This window comes from Anguilla rostrata, chromosome 13, assembly GCF_018555375.3.
Source record: "Anguilla rostrata isolate EN2019 chromosome 13, ASM1855537v3, whole genome shotgun sequence".
NCBI lineage: Eukaryota > Metazoa > Chordata > Actinopteri > Anguilliformes > Anguillidae > Anguilla > Anguilla rostrata.
The window spans coordinates 33,114,260-33,130,533 of record NC_057945.1 but is presented as its reverse complement, the minus strand read 5'-3'; the positions used below and the strand labels follow the sequence as shown (position 1 = coordinate 33,130,533).

General features: G+C 41.0%; 1 protein-coding gene across 3 annotated transcripts in view; it reads left to right on the top strand.

The window, feature by feature from the left end:
- The first annotated feature begins 5,208 nt into the window (after nt 1-5,208).
- Nucleotides 5,209-16,274, top strand: part of dstyk (dual serine/threonine and tyrosine protein kinase) — a 28,492-nt gene continuing 17,426 nt past the window's right edge. Inside the window, exons 1-3 of one of the 3 annotated variants that reach the window (XM_064304698.1) lie at nt 5,209-5,357; nt 6,371-6,590; nt 12,351-12,751. In XM_064304698.1, coding sequence (XP_064160768.1) covers nt 5,352-5,357; nt 6,371-6,590; nt 12,351-12,751 — 627 coding nt within the window. In that variant the 5' untranslated portion in view covers nt 5,209-5,351. Of the gene's footprint in view, nt 6,591-12,320; nt 12,752-16,274 lie in introns of all 3 variants that reach the window. The other 2 variants (XM_064304696.1, XM_064304697.1) reach the window with 2 other exon arrangements.

The following is a 16,274-nucleotide window of genomic DNA, read 5'->3' as shown; positions in this document are numbered from 1 at the left end:
ACAACAAGAAAGAAATCCCCTCAAAAAAAACCTCTGTGGGTTTTTGAGGGGAATTCAAATAAAGGTTTTATTTTTATATTGTAGTATCGTATTTACCCAGCTCTTTCTGATATCACCGAATGCACCTTGCACACACTTCACCCTTAAACCACACCATTTACAAAATGAAATGTTGGCTTTCGAAAATTAAATGAATTTATCTCCAGGAAGTCACATTTAAAACCAGTATCAACCAAAAGACTTATTGAAACGCTAAAGAAATTTCTTATAGATAAGTACACAGATTAATAAAGATCCTGGAAACGGACAACCATAGTGCAACGGTAGTGCACAGTTCCTCTATGGAAACAATGTGAAGAAAGCTCTGAATTTGCCTTAAATGATTTGCTGCACATTTTAAATGATAAAAACCAGTTACTACATTTCATTGAATAATCATTGAATTTTTACCCCCACACACATTTGCTGGGGCGAATTGCTGTGGTCACGTTTTGTCCCAGACTGCTGCTTTTAATTCCCTTTTAGTATTGTATAAACAATACAGCTTCAGACCAATGACAGGAAATGTTTGTACTCACATTCTGCATGCTGTCATGCACATTCCTTCATTTTGGTAAAAACCTAATTAATTGATCTGGTTGGCAACTACACGAAATCTGGCAACAAACAATGTAGGGACAGTTAACAGATATTGTACAACTTATTACCATGTACCATGTAATTTAATCTTACTCTTGTTGACAAAATTGTCTGCAATCATTTGCACGCTTGATCAAACCTCTATAATCTCATCAAAACAACCAATTTTTGATGTTTTTGGCTGTTCCTTTCGACTGAGAGAACTGAATGTTCCTTTCATCGGACTCAATTCATTAATTTTACACCCTCCTGTGGTCATTTTGAGTACTACAGCTCCCTATTTGGGTCTCTTCGTTTTCAACCCACATCACTCTGTAGAATCTAAATTCTGAACCTGGTCCATGTCAATTTTTAAATGGTAATTTATTTTCTTTTATAAACTTAAAATGAATTACAATACGAAAACAAATTCAGTACAAAGAAAGTGCAAAGGAAATATAAACTCAGAATCCCACTGACCAACGTACTTCTGAATGGCTGCAAGTCACAAGCCATCAATTTCATTCAAAGCATGTATTTGTATACTTTGTGATTTTTTTTCCTTCTGTGACCAGCAATTTTAAAATTTTTAAGTGATTTTATCAACATAAAATTACTTTTATGGTTTAGACTTCTGTATGTTTTTGTAATGGTTGGAGCATGAAGCTTTGGGTCTCCTGAACTAAGTGAGATGCACACATATGATATGCTATAAAAGTACACAAAAAAATGCCTAACAAGATAAAAACAAAAATAAATAAAATAAAAAATAAAAAGCACACATACACACACAAAATCTAAAGAGAATGGAAAATAGCAGTTGAAGTCAGAGAAGTACAGGGCGACATAGCTCAGGAGGTAAGACCGATTGTCTGGCAGTCGGAGGGTTGCTGGTTCAAACTCCGCCCTGGGCGTGTCGAAGTGTCCTTGAGCAAGACACCTAACCCCTAAATGCTCTGGCGAATGAGAGGCATCAATTGTAAAGCGCTAAACAATAACAAAATACTCTGAATCCCCAAAATGACTTTTATCCATTACCACATGTTTAACCTCTGAATCAATTTTCCACAGGCTGCTGTTTGGTTTGCGTATGCAAGGTTTTGCATCTTCTGCACTAAGGAATCTGGCATAATTTCTTATGTTAATAAATTAACCAGCCAATAATTCAAGCAAGCAACAAAGGCCCATTAAGTCTCCAAATAAATAAATAAATAAACAAATAACAATACTGAGTATTATTTCCTCACGGCAGACAAAATTATTCCTGACAGACCTTGGGGTGAAGATCACAGTAGATAGCCAATCCGGATAGAGATCTGCTGTCAGCTGATCAAACGCGTCGGCCGAAATTTTCACACGAGCTGAAGAGCAGCAGCCGCACCCACAGGCTGCGCTCGGAGCTGAATCTGCGAAGCACCGAATGTCACTCCGTTTTCACTCACAGTATGAGACCCAAGAACGCCCATGGGCCCCTTTTCTCACTGTCAGCCCAAACAGACAGTTGACTCATGAAAGTATTTGCCATTATGTATGTAAGGGTCTGAAGTGATACCTGTGGTTTGCGTTTGGTCATCTGCCAGGGCCCTCTAGGACACCAACTCTCATTGCATTGCATCAAACCAGCAATACAGGCTATTAAACCAGGGCCAGTGCCGTAAATTTACCTACATATATACCACAGTTGGCATTCACACATTGATCCAACGACTCTCCAAGTTACTTATATCTACTCTCTGTGGCTATTGGTGTCAGCACTTTATCATTTACCTCACCTCCTCACTCTCATCTAAACATGCAGATTAATGTTAATCCAAATGTGATTTCATTCCCCGGACAAGCAAATCTGAACAAGCTTGTTACATGCATAAAGCACATTACTGAATAAAAAACACCAACTCGGCTTGTTGTAGAGAATTCTGTGTTGTCAAAGCAGTTAGATTATTACAATTCAGCAGACCCAGCAGAAAACGCTCTCATTGGCAGATAGCCCAGCCAATCAGAGTCAGTGGCCGTAGAACTGTGGGCAGGTAACCTGTGATGCTGCAAATCGCCATTATTAAAATAGCAGAAATAATCCTGAGTCATTTTACAGCTTTTAAATGCAATGCTATTCCCACAGCGCTATTTGAACGATTTCTATTGGCAGCCTATATCAATCAGATTCCTGCATATTACGTTTCTTATTTCTTCTTTCACTTTTAGTCATTTCCTATTCTCGCGCAGATGCAAACAGAAAATATCAGACGGAGCACGATACTTTTTTATGTGAAAGCAGTCATCTTTCCCTTTTACTAGGACTAGCATTCTGCAACAGATTATGGTTTTAGTAGCATCACAACTGGCCAGTGCTGTTAGTGCAGTTCAACGTACAAAGCTATTCATTCTGAAATGAACTAACATAGCACTGAACATTTCAGACAGACAACTCACGATTTGAATTGAGCAATGTTTATCGAGATTAATGTAAACGCAACTTTGGCGTCAAGGGTCTGCCTATTATCTGCCTGTTTGCACAAGCCAGCCAAAATGATAACAAGCAGTGACCCTACAAACGAAAAACTGTTCAAATTTACAACACAAAATAAACATTGTTTCACAATATTTCGTGTTTCGCGGGAGATGGTAAAGTACAGTGGTGAAGGATTGTTTGCACAATAACGTTTGACCTACATATGCCTGCCCTGACATGCAACACAATCATTTCTTGTTTTCACCTGAGCTGGGATTCAGCATAGCTGTGCAACACATCATAAAGATTTTATTTTCCCCACAGAATTTCACAAGGTATCCAACTTTCTTTGCTTCCTTACATTTCTTTTCTTAATGTAAAAATTACATTACAAGAAGGTCCTGGGTTCGAATCCCGGCCTGGGCCTTTCTGTGTGGAGTTTGCATGCTCTCACCGTGTCTGTGTGGGTTTCCTCCGGGTACTCTGGTTTCCTCCCACAGTCCAAAGCCAAGCCAAGGCTAATTGGAGACTCTAAATTGCCCATAGGTATGACTGTGTGAGTGAATGGTGTGTGTGTGCCCTGCGATAGATTGGCGGCCTGTCCAGAGTGTATTTCTGCCTCTCGCAAAATGCATGCTGGAATAGGCTCCAGCACCCCCTGCGACCCTGCCCAGGATAAGCGGGTATAATGGATGGATGGATAAAAGAATGTGAATGTACAACATGTGAATTAAATGTGCTAAGATTTATATTTCAATTGAACAAATTTGCATTATAATGTTGTCTGATATTATTTATTGGGTATACAGTAGGCAGAATTTTGGAGGCAACATATTTAAAATTATTGCTATTATGAAAAATCCCCTGAAAATATGTATGTACCTCAAATACTGAAAACTAACAATTATTAGACAAGCACTGATCAGAGGCTGCCCCTGATTACCCCGCTGTAATACTGGGAGAAAGATTTCTTGAACCATATAATGGGCGTTTATACCATTGTTGTCAGTCACTGACTTTCCATACGGCCCGTGAAGCCTTTCTTCCCGTAACTTTTGTCGCCATCTAGTGGTAAAATACGGTAGTTTGAGTGAATAATACAGCATAATCCAGTAACACTCTAAATATTGTGCTGTCATCTTTGTAAACTCTGCCAAAACTGTTGAAAATGATCACAGAGTTGCCGTGAAAAATCTATAAATATTCTATAAACGCACATTTATATCAATATTCAAAGACAGCTGAGGTAAAACAATGCTTTATAATTTTCCTCCGAAATTCAAAACAAATCATACTAAAGGTACAGTTTAAGTACACATAGCAATAAATACCGATTCTCAGAAGAAGCCCCATTAATTTTCAGGTTAAAATGTCTTTCTTGCTGTCAGAAAAAAATATATTGTAATTATTGCACACTTCCATATGCATTACCACACAGCCATCCATGTGCTTGGGCAGTGTAGAATAATGGTCATGGATCAGGGCTTGTAAAGGTTGCAGGTTTGAGTCCCAGGTAAGAAATCGCTGTTGTTCCCTTGAGCAAGGTAAAAAATAAAAAATAAATAAACTTTTAAAAAAAAGTTGCACCTGGATACAAGAGTCTGCTAAAAGCCTGTTGTTACTGTGCTCCTTCTTCTAAAACTGTAGCTGCTAAAAGGTGATAGTAAGTGATGTAGCTAACTTCTTTTGTGTGGGTGGAGCTTGATAACTGCTTCTTGCTTGGCTGAAACTTGGTTGAAAGCATTGTGCTTGGGCTGAATTATCTTCCAACATGGCTAAGTTCATCAACTGTTAGCAACAGTGATACTTATAATGTTTCAAAGCATCTAAATATTTGGATTACTCTTCAAAAGCACACATATGTTTATGCAACTTTATCCTTTTAGAAATACTTATGTTTGAGACATCTATTGCCGAAGATGCTCTTCATAAATCAAAATCACAAAAAGCATGTTTGAGACATTATGTTATGATTTATGAAGTGTATCTTTGGGAAAACGCGAGAACGGCAGTATTGTAAGATAAGACAAATTTCCAATCACAGGGAAGAGCTGTTTCATATCAGTTCAAAACTCCCAACACCCAGCAATTAAATTTATTATAAGCTTTAAATTGCCGCCTACATTCCCCATAAAGCAATTGGTGCGCTGCGGCCTCCTATGAAATATCCCCTCCCAAACTGTGTTTGTTCATGTCTGGAAGAGCTTAGCTTTAGCATGTTCATTCGCTGTATTTGCTGTGGAGACACCAGGACGGACAGAGGAAAGTTTCCGTCAGGATCGGAATGAAGGTGTAAAATGATGATTTGAGAAACTGTACACCATCTGAACAATTAGAATTTTTAGATTTCCGAGCTTGGTTGCTTGCTCCTTGGCAAACTGTGGGTGCATTATAACGGTAGACTAGCTATTTCGTTAACTAGCTGGGTAGCTATCGTTGCCTGTCTGGATTTCTGTTTCGGATTTCGCACATCTAGCTAGCTAGCTAGCCATGTAGCTAGCTAGCTAGCTAGCTAGTTTATCTAGCTAATTAAAATCAAGTCTTTTCCTTTACAGTATTGGATATGCCTGCGGGTCTGATTTGGATTAAGATGCGGAATACTTCATCAATTTGGCTTTATTGTTTTCTGACTGACTAGTTGGTTAGCTAGTTAATCGCATCTCTCTTTTGGAAGATCGGGGTTCTAGCTGGCTCGCTAAATAATAAAGAAGAGAGAAAGTAACAGCTATTCGGCTCTATTTTGTTCCATCGCCGATAGTTACCGCTTTAATAGTATGTGAATCCGTTTAATTTTTCTGCGTTCCTTTGCAATGGTACCCAGTACGCTGGCGCTGTATGGAATTGAATCAAGGCGAGGGAGCGGTGATAAATCAGGGCCTGGAAATTAGTTTCTTTAACTAGCAATTTGTTAGCCAAGTTGGGACACTTGACAGTTGTGTGCGAGAAATCTGGTCTGCAGTTATGTCATCAAGGCGCTTTTAAAATGTCAAGCGAGTAGTTATTCAGATCGTTTGCTTGGTAGTCAGTAGCCAGTAAGCTGCACTTTTTGTTGAGACCCGTTGCTTATACGCGGAGCGTTTACAATGGGATTGCTTGCTTGCTAATTAGCGAGGTCGCTTTAAAAGTACTCGAAAGCAATACCTTACACGGGTTGACATCTCTTCATAGCCTGAATTAATCTCCTTTTGCATCGAAGTTCAGGCTTGGGCACTCACTGTAAATTGGCGTTTCACACCCACTTTGGGTTTTCACAAGGTCCTACCAACTGAAGAACACCTCCTATTTAATTTGTCTTTGAAATAGGCTCATTGCTTTGCCATGGAGGGTGTTGGTGGCGGTAACCCACAGAAAGTCACCCCGCTTGCTCGTGAATTGACAAGGATCTTTAACAGTTACAATAAACACTCCATACTGCTGAAAAAGAACTTGAAAGAGACCAACGCATTTTTCCGCGAGATCAGACAGAACTACAGCAATGCATGTGCATCTGCCGCCAGCTCGGAGGCCGCTGCATTGGAAGCAGGTAAGATGAGAAACTCCCAGTTCCCCGTACTGTTCACTCTCATCCCTGCAGTTACTGTCGTTATAATTCAACATAATGTAGGCCAAGTGCTCATCATATTAACACCACCACCATTTTTAGGGAGTGCATCATTCTTACTGTTGCACCCAAGGAATATCGTTTGAACGGAGCACAATGCTTTCGTCCTTCCATTGCTGGTAGCTATTTCTGTCAAAAATGCTCCTCGGGTTTTTTACGTTCAGTCGCCTCAAAGTTGTTTGGCTGTCTGACAGCATTTAAAAAGGAGCATGCGCTTAGAAAGACACAATGGTTCTTTTATCCACGGAGGAGAGGAGAAAAGAACAAGCCGCATAATGTACAACTCTGTACTGTGTTAGCTTTAGTAGAATAGCCTGTTTTTGTTTGGAAAAAGACGACGGCCACAATTTGTCGCGTACAGTGACCAACTGCATTAGTTCCTCGTTGAGTCGCAGCGAATACAGTTGTTCCCATTTTGGACATTTTAATGACTAGAGCGCTATATTTAAATTTAGTCTGCTATTGGGTTAATTTTTAAAAAATGTGATTCCCAAACCTTTGAACGACTTATTTTCTTTTAATTTAACACCTAACCTTTCGCGGTAGACATATTTTCCAGCCATTACCTCAACTGTAGAAATTGTTTTAAATAGGATTTAGTCAAGGAGATTATGGGTAGTGAAAGGGACTTTTCTTAAGGGGGGGGGTCAAGTGAAAATTCAGTGTTCGTTGAGGAATTCAATGGTTGTTCTAAGAACCCATGCAGTACCGAGTTTATGGTTTTCAAAATAAGAAATTTAATCCTTTGAATTGTGAGAATCAACATTTTTCTCAGCTTCCAAAGGGGTTGCTGTGTCTGTATTTCTGTCCAAAAAGTCATGTGCTGAAGAGCCTGTAGTGTAATTACTTTTGTTTAAGCAAAATGGTTCGACCTGTAAACATGATCGATGTTACATTTTGTATCCGCAACAATGAAACGCATATTTATATGAGCTGGCACCACTATATTTAAGTATTAGCCTCTCATGTTTGTTTGTTTAAAAATAAAAAATAAAAAACTCGCATCAGTGAGAACACGACATTGCAAGTACATTACAGTGCAGCAAGCACCTGCTTAGAAAAAAATAATTTTATAAAAACCGCATTGGCTTTCTTTTTTTAATTCCGGTATACTAATGTGTCACTGTGCTGTCTTGGCACAAGAGGAAAGCATCAAGTGAATATCCTTGCCTGCATGCTGTGTTCTAATGCGACTGTGTGACAACTTGGGTTTTAAAAAGGGCCACGCTGATTTAAGGAGCTCTGTCTAACATATTTGGCACGTTTATGCAAAAAAGGGAGAAATTCTCCGGAGATTTAAGAAGGCTTTAAGCAGCTCATGAGCACTCGCACCATACTATGCAGTCTTGTGAGGCAGGCATACTTTCCTCATGTAACGAGCATAGTTCTCACCTTTGGTGCTGTGCTGTCATTTGAACACACATACAATCAATAGAATGTGTTAGTCTGTTGAATTATGACATTTAACCGAATTGCAATAGCATTTTGCACCTTATTTATGTACCAACACGGTACATAATATTAATAATAATTATTATTATATTTATTATATTTCTTTTTTGTCCCTCATTTTATGTGAAGCACTTAGAGCTGCATTTTATGTACGAAAGGTTCTATATAAATAAAGTATTGTTATTATTATTATTTCACCTGGAATGCATGAGTTCAAGTCCCTATTGGTCGACATCCGTGCCAGAGTCGCCCCCACCACTGAACTTTCAAGTCCTCTTTTTCAACAAACCACTAATACTCTGCTACCTTTAAGACAGCCTACAATTTGCTGGACAGCGTAAACCAAATCTCAGTGAGGAAGTCATACTTCTTGGTGTTATGCTCAAAGTAGGTCATTAGCATACTGATATCTGGGTGGTCAACATTCAGTCCACTACAGGCAGAGAGACCCGAATAACACAAAGGCTGTTGTGATACTTCAGCCTATTAAAGCCACAGTTGCAAAATGTGCACACTTACTGTGTCTGTTATTAATGCTCTGCTGCTGAGTGCTGCTGTTGTTCTTAAATATAACTCTGTGCTGCGTTGCCCAATGTTTTGTATGCATTTGTTTGTCTACCTATATCTCTGGGTTTCGACATTCATTTGTTGCCTAAACCTTGATCCTATATGTCTTCCTGGGGAAAAAATGGTTCAATATTCATTGGCCGGAACATTAGTTAATGAACAATGATTAGGTGCATTGGTTTTGGAATTGATGGAGACTTTTTACACTTATCTTAGGTAGTTTAGCTTCTACTGCTCTCTAAATGTTAGCAAGAACTAGTTAAATTAGGCTTCATTAAATTTAATGTGCATAAATTCATGGAAAACATCTTCTTTTATCATGGTTTGAATACCTGTTAAAAAATCTGGGTGAAATCATACTGTCATTAAACTCACTTCCACTCAATAGCATATTTCATTTTTATGATGGTAATATAATGAATAGTCCACCTGTTTAAAATAATAGTTTGACTACAATGTAGTGTCACTTTCTACCAGTATTAGGCAACAGTTTTGCCTAGGCCCTGGAGTTAAATACAGAAAGTTCAGGCGATATGCATGCTCTAACTGAATTTTGAAAAGGCCTTTCCTTATTAATGTAAAGTGGAGTAATGCATTGCTGGATATTTTGTATATTGATATTTTGTGTAGGAGTATATTACCTTCACATGTTACAAAAATGGAGGTTCACAAATTAAATGCAAGGTTCACAAGTTCACAAAGTTACAAGACTGTGACCAAACAAAGTTTGTTGTTGCATGTTTCATCAAAAAATGCCATGGCTAATTTCACTTGCTAAGGCAGGAAAACTTCTTATTTAGCTGGACAGTTTGTGGGAAACACAAAGTGACTGTTTTCATGTGGAAACTGTACTTCAGTTCATTGTTACATTGTTGTCAATAATTGTTTCCCCCCAAAAGGACATGTAGTCGCAGTAGGCATTTTTTCTTTGTTTAATGTCTCCCCATCCGCTGATTAGTTAAGTTATTGTGTCATTTGGACAATATTTTAGTATTCTGTGGATGAATCGGGCAGTATGAAAACTGCACTTCTGCGGTTTAAAAAAAACACTTCTCACCAAGCCCATGGAAGGTCAATGGGTGACATCACAGTAACTTTGTCCGTGTTTTTTGCTTAAGCTCGAAGCATCTTCCTCTGAAACGTCGCTCCTGATTAGCCAACTGTGACGGGAGGGGAGGAGGCGGCCGCCTTTCAGTGCTTCGGAGGAAAGCACAAGCTTGTCTGCGCTCTCCCAAATTGACAGTGGAGTTTGCGAGGTGCTATGCAGTATGGGAATGATTCAGCATTAAACAAGCTGCGGAGAGAAAGGCGAAAAGCATTCAGAAAAATACATTTAGACGTTTAATGAGACTTTTTAAGTAGAGAGTCATTTTCCAGAATGCCTAGAGGTGAATGAAGGGGGGGGGAAGGCCTTTTAAAGATTTTTGAAATGAAAGTAAAAATACCTTGTCCTGCTATATGAGATTTAAAAAATACACTTTGTGAAAAATCCTTCTGGAAGTAGCTTAAATGCACACGAAAATCATGCAAAAATGTTGTGCTTAGCTTCCAAAGGGCTGTACAAAACCTATAGGTGTATGTGATATCTGCTGTGGTATATTAGTGATAGCCACATTGGTGAGGCTATGCACCACACAGTATATTTACCAGGTCTTAAAGTGACAGTTCACGCAAAAATGAAATTAAGGTATGTAGTTCACCTTCATACATCGGACCTCTATAGACCAGTGATGGTGATTTTCAGTTATTTCACAGATGGAGTGATCGCATAGCGTGCTTGATTCCAAATGGAATCCTAGCATTGGGAAGAATCTATTTTTAGAACACATTTTGGCCAGGCGGCACCTCTTCTTGTATAGAAAATGCATGCACGCATAACGCATATCAGTAGTAAACAATAAATCATAATAAAGTCTTGTATGCACTGTCAGTGTGAGATACAAAGAATTTTATTGTCAACTCACGAATGTTGTGCACCCACAAAACCAATATACAACAACTTGTCTGCATATTCAATTCTGATTGGCTGGGTTGTGTGCATTATATTCCCATATTCACCCAACTATGAAGTGGTGCCAGCAAAAGTTGAAATACCATTCTAAATGAATGCACATCAGTCAGACTCGATAAATGTGGGCATCTGTAAGTGGAAGCCAACAGTATTATATTATATATATAGTATATATATTATATACAGTATTATACTTGCAACAGTGTCCACTGGATGTCCATGAATGGCATAGGGAGTAGCTAGTCTAGTTATATCCTGATGACGTTTATAGTTTAGCCTCTATATTGAATGTAATTCAGTGGTTAGCAAGCTAGCTATCTGTCATAACAAACATGCTGTGAGGCCACTTTGACTTAACAAAATTTAATTTTAATATTGGGTAATCCGGTTGAGGTAGCAGAAAGACGTGTTCATTGCTATTGCCATTAAGTGATGCTGGATACTGGTAGGGACAGTCAATTGCAATTATAAATAAAACCTGCTAGAGAGAGGTGGTATCAATCCCACTTTTATAGTGTAATGTCTTGTGGCTGTTACTATGACCTGGATATTTATGTGACCCAGAAAAGTGTAAGCAGCTTTTCAGGAGGTCAAACATGCATGCTGTTTTCTAGAACTGGGAGATTGTGTTTCATCTTGGCTGGATGTGTGCTCCCTGGTGTAGTACTGAAGTTGCTCCTAAGTGCACTTACATTTCAATCTGCACAGGTATCTATAATTCCACCTGACTGCATTGAAATCTAACGCTGCATCACTGATCTTAATTCAGTATGACAAATGGGGGTTATGACTTTCATTGGCGAGATGGTCTGCCTGAGATTCAGTCACTTATTTAAAAAATATTAATAAAGTAGTTCAGTTGCTGTAGCAACAGTTCATAAGCCATAACCTTGCAGCCAAGACTAGCGAGGGAGCGATTTGAGGAGATGGGGTGGGGGGTGGAGAACAAGAAAGAGAAAGAAAGCTCAGACTGCCCTCTGTTCTTTGTCTCTGTTATTCTGTTATATAACAGCCTGCACTGTGACTCAGCAGTGGAGAGGATTATGACCACTTCCTGTTATTAACTTGGGATGAATCAAAACTACTGTTTGTCAGGACCAGAACACAGATGGACCTTAAGATACACATGATCAGACTAATTCTCTATAGCATGTCAGTGAAATGCAGGTCATGTTACAAATAGGCCAGCGCTCAAAGGACGGGTATCGGTTAAAAAAAAAAAAAATCTCAAGGGGTCCAAAAGTCCTACACCTTATTGCAGAAGAAAACTGATTAGGCTGCCCTCTCCTTGTCAGCTATAGATGGTGAAATTATGCAAGAGGTCAGGACTGTTAATGTCGTGAAGGTTTATCATTTACCAAACCAATTTTCAGAAGCAACAATTTTTGCAGTAATGGTCTCTGTTACAGACACACCTTCATGCTATCAGAATGATTTGGAGGATAATATACTTATGTTAAGAATTTCTATGTGATTATAAGTATTGTATTGGTATACAATATTTGTATACACAAGTATTGGTCCCATACACCTGTACAGCTGCAGTGTTTATCTAGGTTTTTATTGGCCTCTGTTTTGACAGAGTGGAGTGACGCGTTTTTTCCCTTTTGCACGTGGGTCAGTCGCTCTGCTCTCCCTCGCTCCCTCCCCAGGCCAGCTGAGCTGCATCGCCTTCCCCCGGCACGAGGAGGAGTTCCTGCAGGCCAGCGTGGGCAGCACCCCGTACATCCTGGTGCTGGGGCAGGACTGCGCCGCCCGCTACCAGCTGCTCAACTGCCTGCTGGCGGAGAGGCTGCTGCCCGTGTGCGAGGGCGGCGGGGGCTGCGGCCAGGGCGGCGGCTGCAAGCGGCGCAAGCTCTGCTTCACGCACGGCCGGCAGACCCGGCTCAGCCTGGCGCTGCCCGGCCAGTACGAGCTGGTGCACCAGCTGGCGGCGCACTGCGGCCGCTGGGACACCGTGCCCAGGGAGGACCTGGAGATCCACGAGGACTGCCAGGACCCCGCCCACCGCCTGGCCGAGCTGGAGGTCACGCTGCATCACCCCCTGCTGCAGGTGCGTGGCCCGGGCGCCGGCCGATCACTGAATTTCGGGCGATAAGCGGGCGATTGCTGTCTGAGACGCAAGGTGCGAGGGGGAGGTTTTTGGTGCGAGGGGGAGGTTTTTGGTGCGAGGGGGAGGTTTTTAGTGCGAGGGGGAGGTTTTTGGCGGGAACCGGAGCAGATGCTGTTTCGTGACGGTTGCGTGGAGTAAGCGCTGAACTCGGCAGTTGCTTATTGTTGCTGGACAGGTTTTCAGAACGATAAGGGAAAGTGAACTTTGTTCAGATGCAGGCTTTAACTTCAGACTTTTAAATTTCATGAATTTCATGTCTTATTTCTTTTATTTAAAAAAAAAAAAAAAAGTCGTTTTAAACGTGCGTTTGTGTGCGGGCCATTCAAAAAGTAGTCTGCTTTTCACAGAATTTCACAGATAGCGCGTGTTTGTGCACGGTGCGCACTGCAGTGGTACTTCCACGCGCTGCTAGTAGTGATACTGTGCTAGAACTGAGTCACAGGGCCCTGCAGGTACATGTCGAAAACTGGGCGGGAGCACCTTTCCTCCGGCCCTCTGCGACTGCGGAAGGCAAGTCACAGCAAGGGCGAGACGTCAGAACTGGCTTTCCATTTATTCTGCTGCCCGTGAAGTGGTTCAGCAGGTGAGACACTGCTGTGGGTTAGACGGACTGGGCCACAGTAAAGAACAAGGTGAAGAAAAAAAGTTCCAGAATGGAAGGGACTTAATTTTTTTTCTTTACCGTGTGGTCAGTTTTGTAGAGCTAAAACATAAGGCCATCCTCTTGCTTCACACATGTTTAAGGCCAGCATCAGCCAAATATAAATGTTGCGTTTTTGTATTTTTGTCAGTTTGTCCATGACATAACATCACTAGACACAATTTCAAGGAACGATATAATTTCACAAAGTAACTTTGTGAGGGCATGTTAGTGAGTGCAGATCAGGGGGTAGATGCTATAATGCATGGAGGTGTTTGTGCACTATTTTAAGAATTTGTATTTAAATATTTGCAATGTGACGTGTTGGATCACTCAATGGCTGTGCGCTGTGTCAACAACATGTGATGACATTTCACAAACAGTGATTCTTTGTGCCAGCTAAGAGATGGAGATCGATTATTTCCTTTTCCCACTGCCTCATTATTCTCCCAGACTGCAGTGTGTGGTATTTACATTATTGTGGGCACAAGAGAAAGCACTTTGGGCTATTGTAGTTTCCTGGGTAACAGGGAGTTGTGGAGGAAATAGATTTTTGTTTACTTTAGCTTGAATAATTCTTAGACTCTGTCTGCAGAAATATGTAGCGTATACACCATCGCATTTGTACTACAGAAAAGACAAAGGACAGCGTATGGGGGTAACTCTTATGACGTGATAAGAGTTTGTGCAGAATATTGGGCCAAAGGCTAATTTAGGTTATATTATATTAATTTATTTATTTGATGTGGACAATGCACATTATTGAACATTTCAGGTTCCACGTGCCGGAGTTGGCTAATGAGCTAACTGTCATCCGTAGTCCCTGGACAAATGAATGCCCTGGTGAGCTAATGGCTTCAGGGAAAGCAGCTGTTGCTGGTTATTAATTGAATTCATGTCATTTTTTTTTTTTTTGCAATGAATGAAAAAATAAGTAGCTGTTTTTTTGCTCTATGGAACAGGTTACTATGAACCTGTCTAAAATGAAGTACATAAAATGTGATTATAATTATGGGTAACTGCTATTGTTACTACTTATAATGTAGAACTAAGGATCTTCTGAACAATCTGTCCCAGTTGTTTGTAGAGAACATTCCCACATGGACTCTTGGAAAAGTGACAGTTAAGTGACTCTGAAACTAATGGCAAACTAGTATATCAGGTTCCCTTCACAGTTTTGACATCAGTTAATATTACCTTTACATATGAAATGATTAATAGTTGTGAAGAATTTGAAATGTCACAAATTGTGCTGAAAATGGCAACGGCTTTCTTTTGGTCGTGTGTGTGCTTGTTCTCTCTGAGCATCACACATTTGATGTACATATATGACTACATGCAACAGTGAATGGGAGAAAAAGATTTCGGTCTATAGAACTGTGCAGAAAACGTTTAGGGAACCGATACGCTCCTGTTTTTCTGTGGGTTCTTTGAGAAGTGTCCCATATAAGGGCTCCCCATCCGTAGTACCTGAGACCCTGGTGCTCTTCCTGGCTGCCATGCATGCCCCTCGTATGACGGCAGAACTGTGGAATTCATCGTACCCGTGCGAGAGCTGAAACTTCCTCGTTTCAGTTTCTGTAGATTTGTGTGTGGAATAGCGGGGATGGCGGGAAGGTCTGACTCAAAGTGCAGGCAGAGCTGCGCAAACAATCTGCAGTGAAAACCCGACCCCTCCTCCCTCCGTAATCCCCAAAACAGTGTCACAGCACAGCCCAGCGGAGTGTGTCCCTAACAGCACAGCGTGTACCAAACAGCACAGCACAGCACAGCCCAGCGCAGTGTGTCCCTAACAGCGCAGAACAGCACAGCGCAGCGGAGTGTGTAACAAACAGCACAGCACAGCGCAGCGGAGTGTGTAACAAACAGCACAGCACAGCACAGCCCTCCGGAGTGTGTCCCACACAGCACAGCACAGCCCAGCGGAGTGTGTCCCGCACAGCACAGCCCAGCGACGTATGTACCACAGAGCACAGCACAGCCCAGTGGCGTATGTACCGCAGAGCACAGCCCAGCGGTGTGTGTCCCACACAGCACAGCACCACGCTGCTTTACAGGCCCCTCTGCCTCTTGCGTAACGCGACCCGGTCTGGTGCGCTTCACATGACCGTGGTTCAGATGGGTGGAAAAATGAAGTGCTGTGATCCGGTTGCTATGGTTACATCAAAATCCTGATCCGAGGGTACTGGTAACAAAATCTGTTGCTCGTTGTTTTCAGCTCTACAGTCTATCAGCTGCTCTGCTCTGCTGAATACCCTTAGGGTGGCTGGAACAGAACAGAACAGAGCAGAATGGAATAGATAATCGACCCTTAACCCTTTGAAAAGTAGGTTTGTTGGAATGTTTTCTCTAAATTTTAAGTCAGTGTTCCAGAACTCAAATGCTTTCAGTTGCCAGTAGTGATTGTTGCATCAGCATAAGAGATTTCTCTCAGAAGTTCAGAATATTTTACTTGTATATTTGTGATCTCACACTGAAAAGGGGTTAAATGTGCTTCACTGATCTACCGCATCCCAGTAAGCCTATGAAAATGGTTTGTGTGCCAACACTGTCTATTGCATCTTACAGCCGTTAATGCTCACGTTCGACTCCAGCTCAGAATTACTTTGAACGAGTAAGAGTCCTGACAGGGATGCATCAGTGCTGTTTCAATCCTACCCTATGTTTCCTTCTGAAGAATTAGTCAGGTGACATTGGGCATCATGCATTGCTTTGCTTTTTATTCATACAAATATGCTGCACAACATAGTAAAATAGGTTCCAGTGACATTTGTGTTGTGGGAATTATTGTGCCACCGCCATATTGAAAGACGGATGCAATCA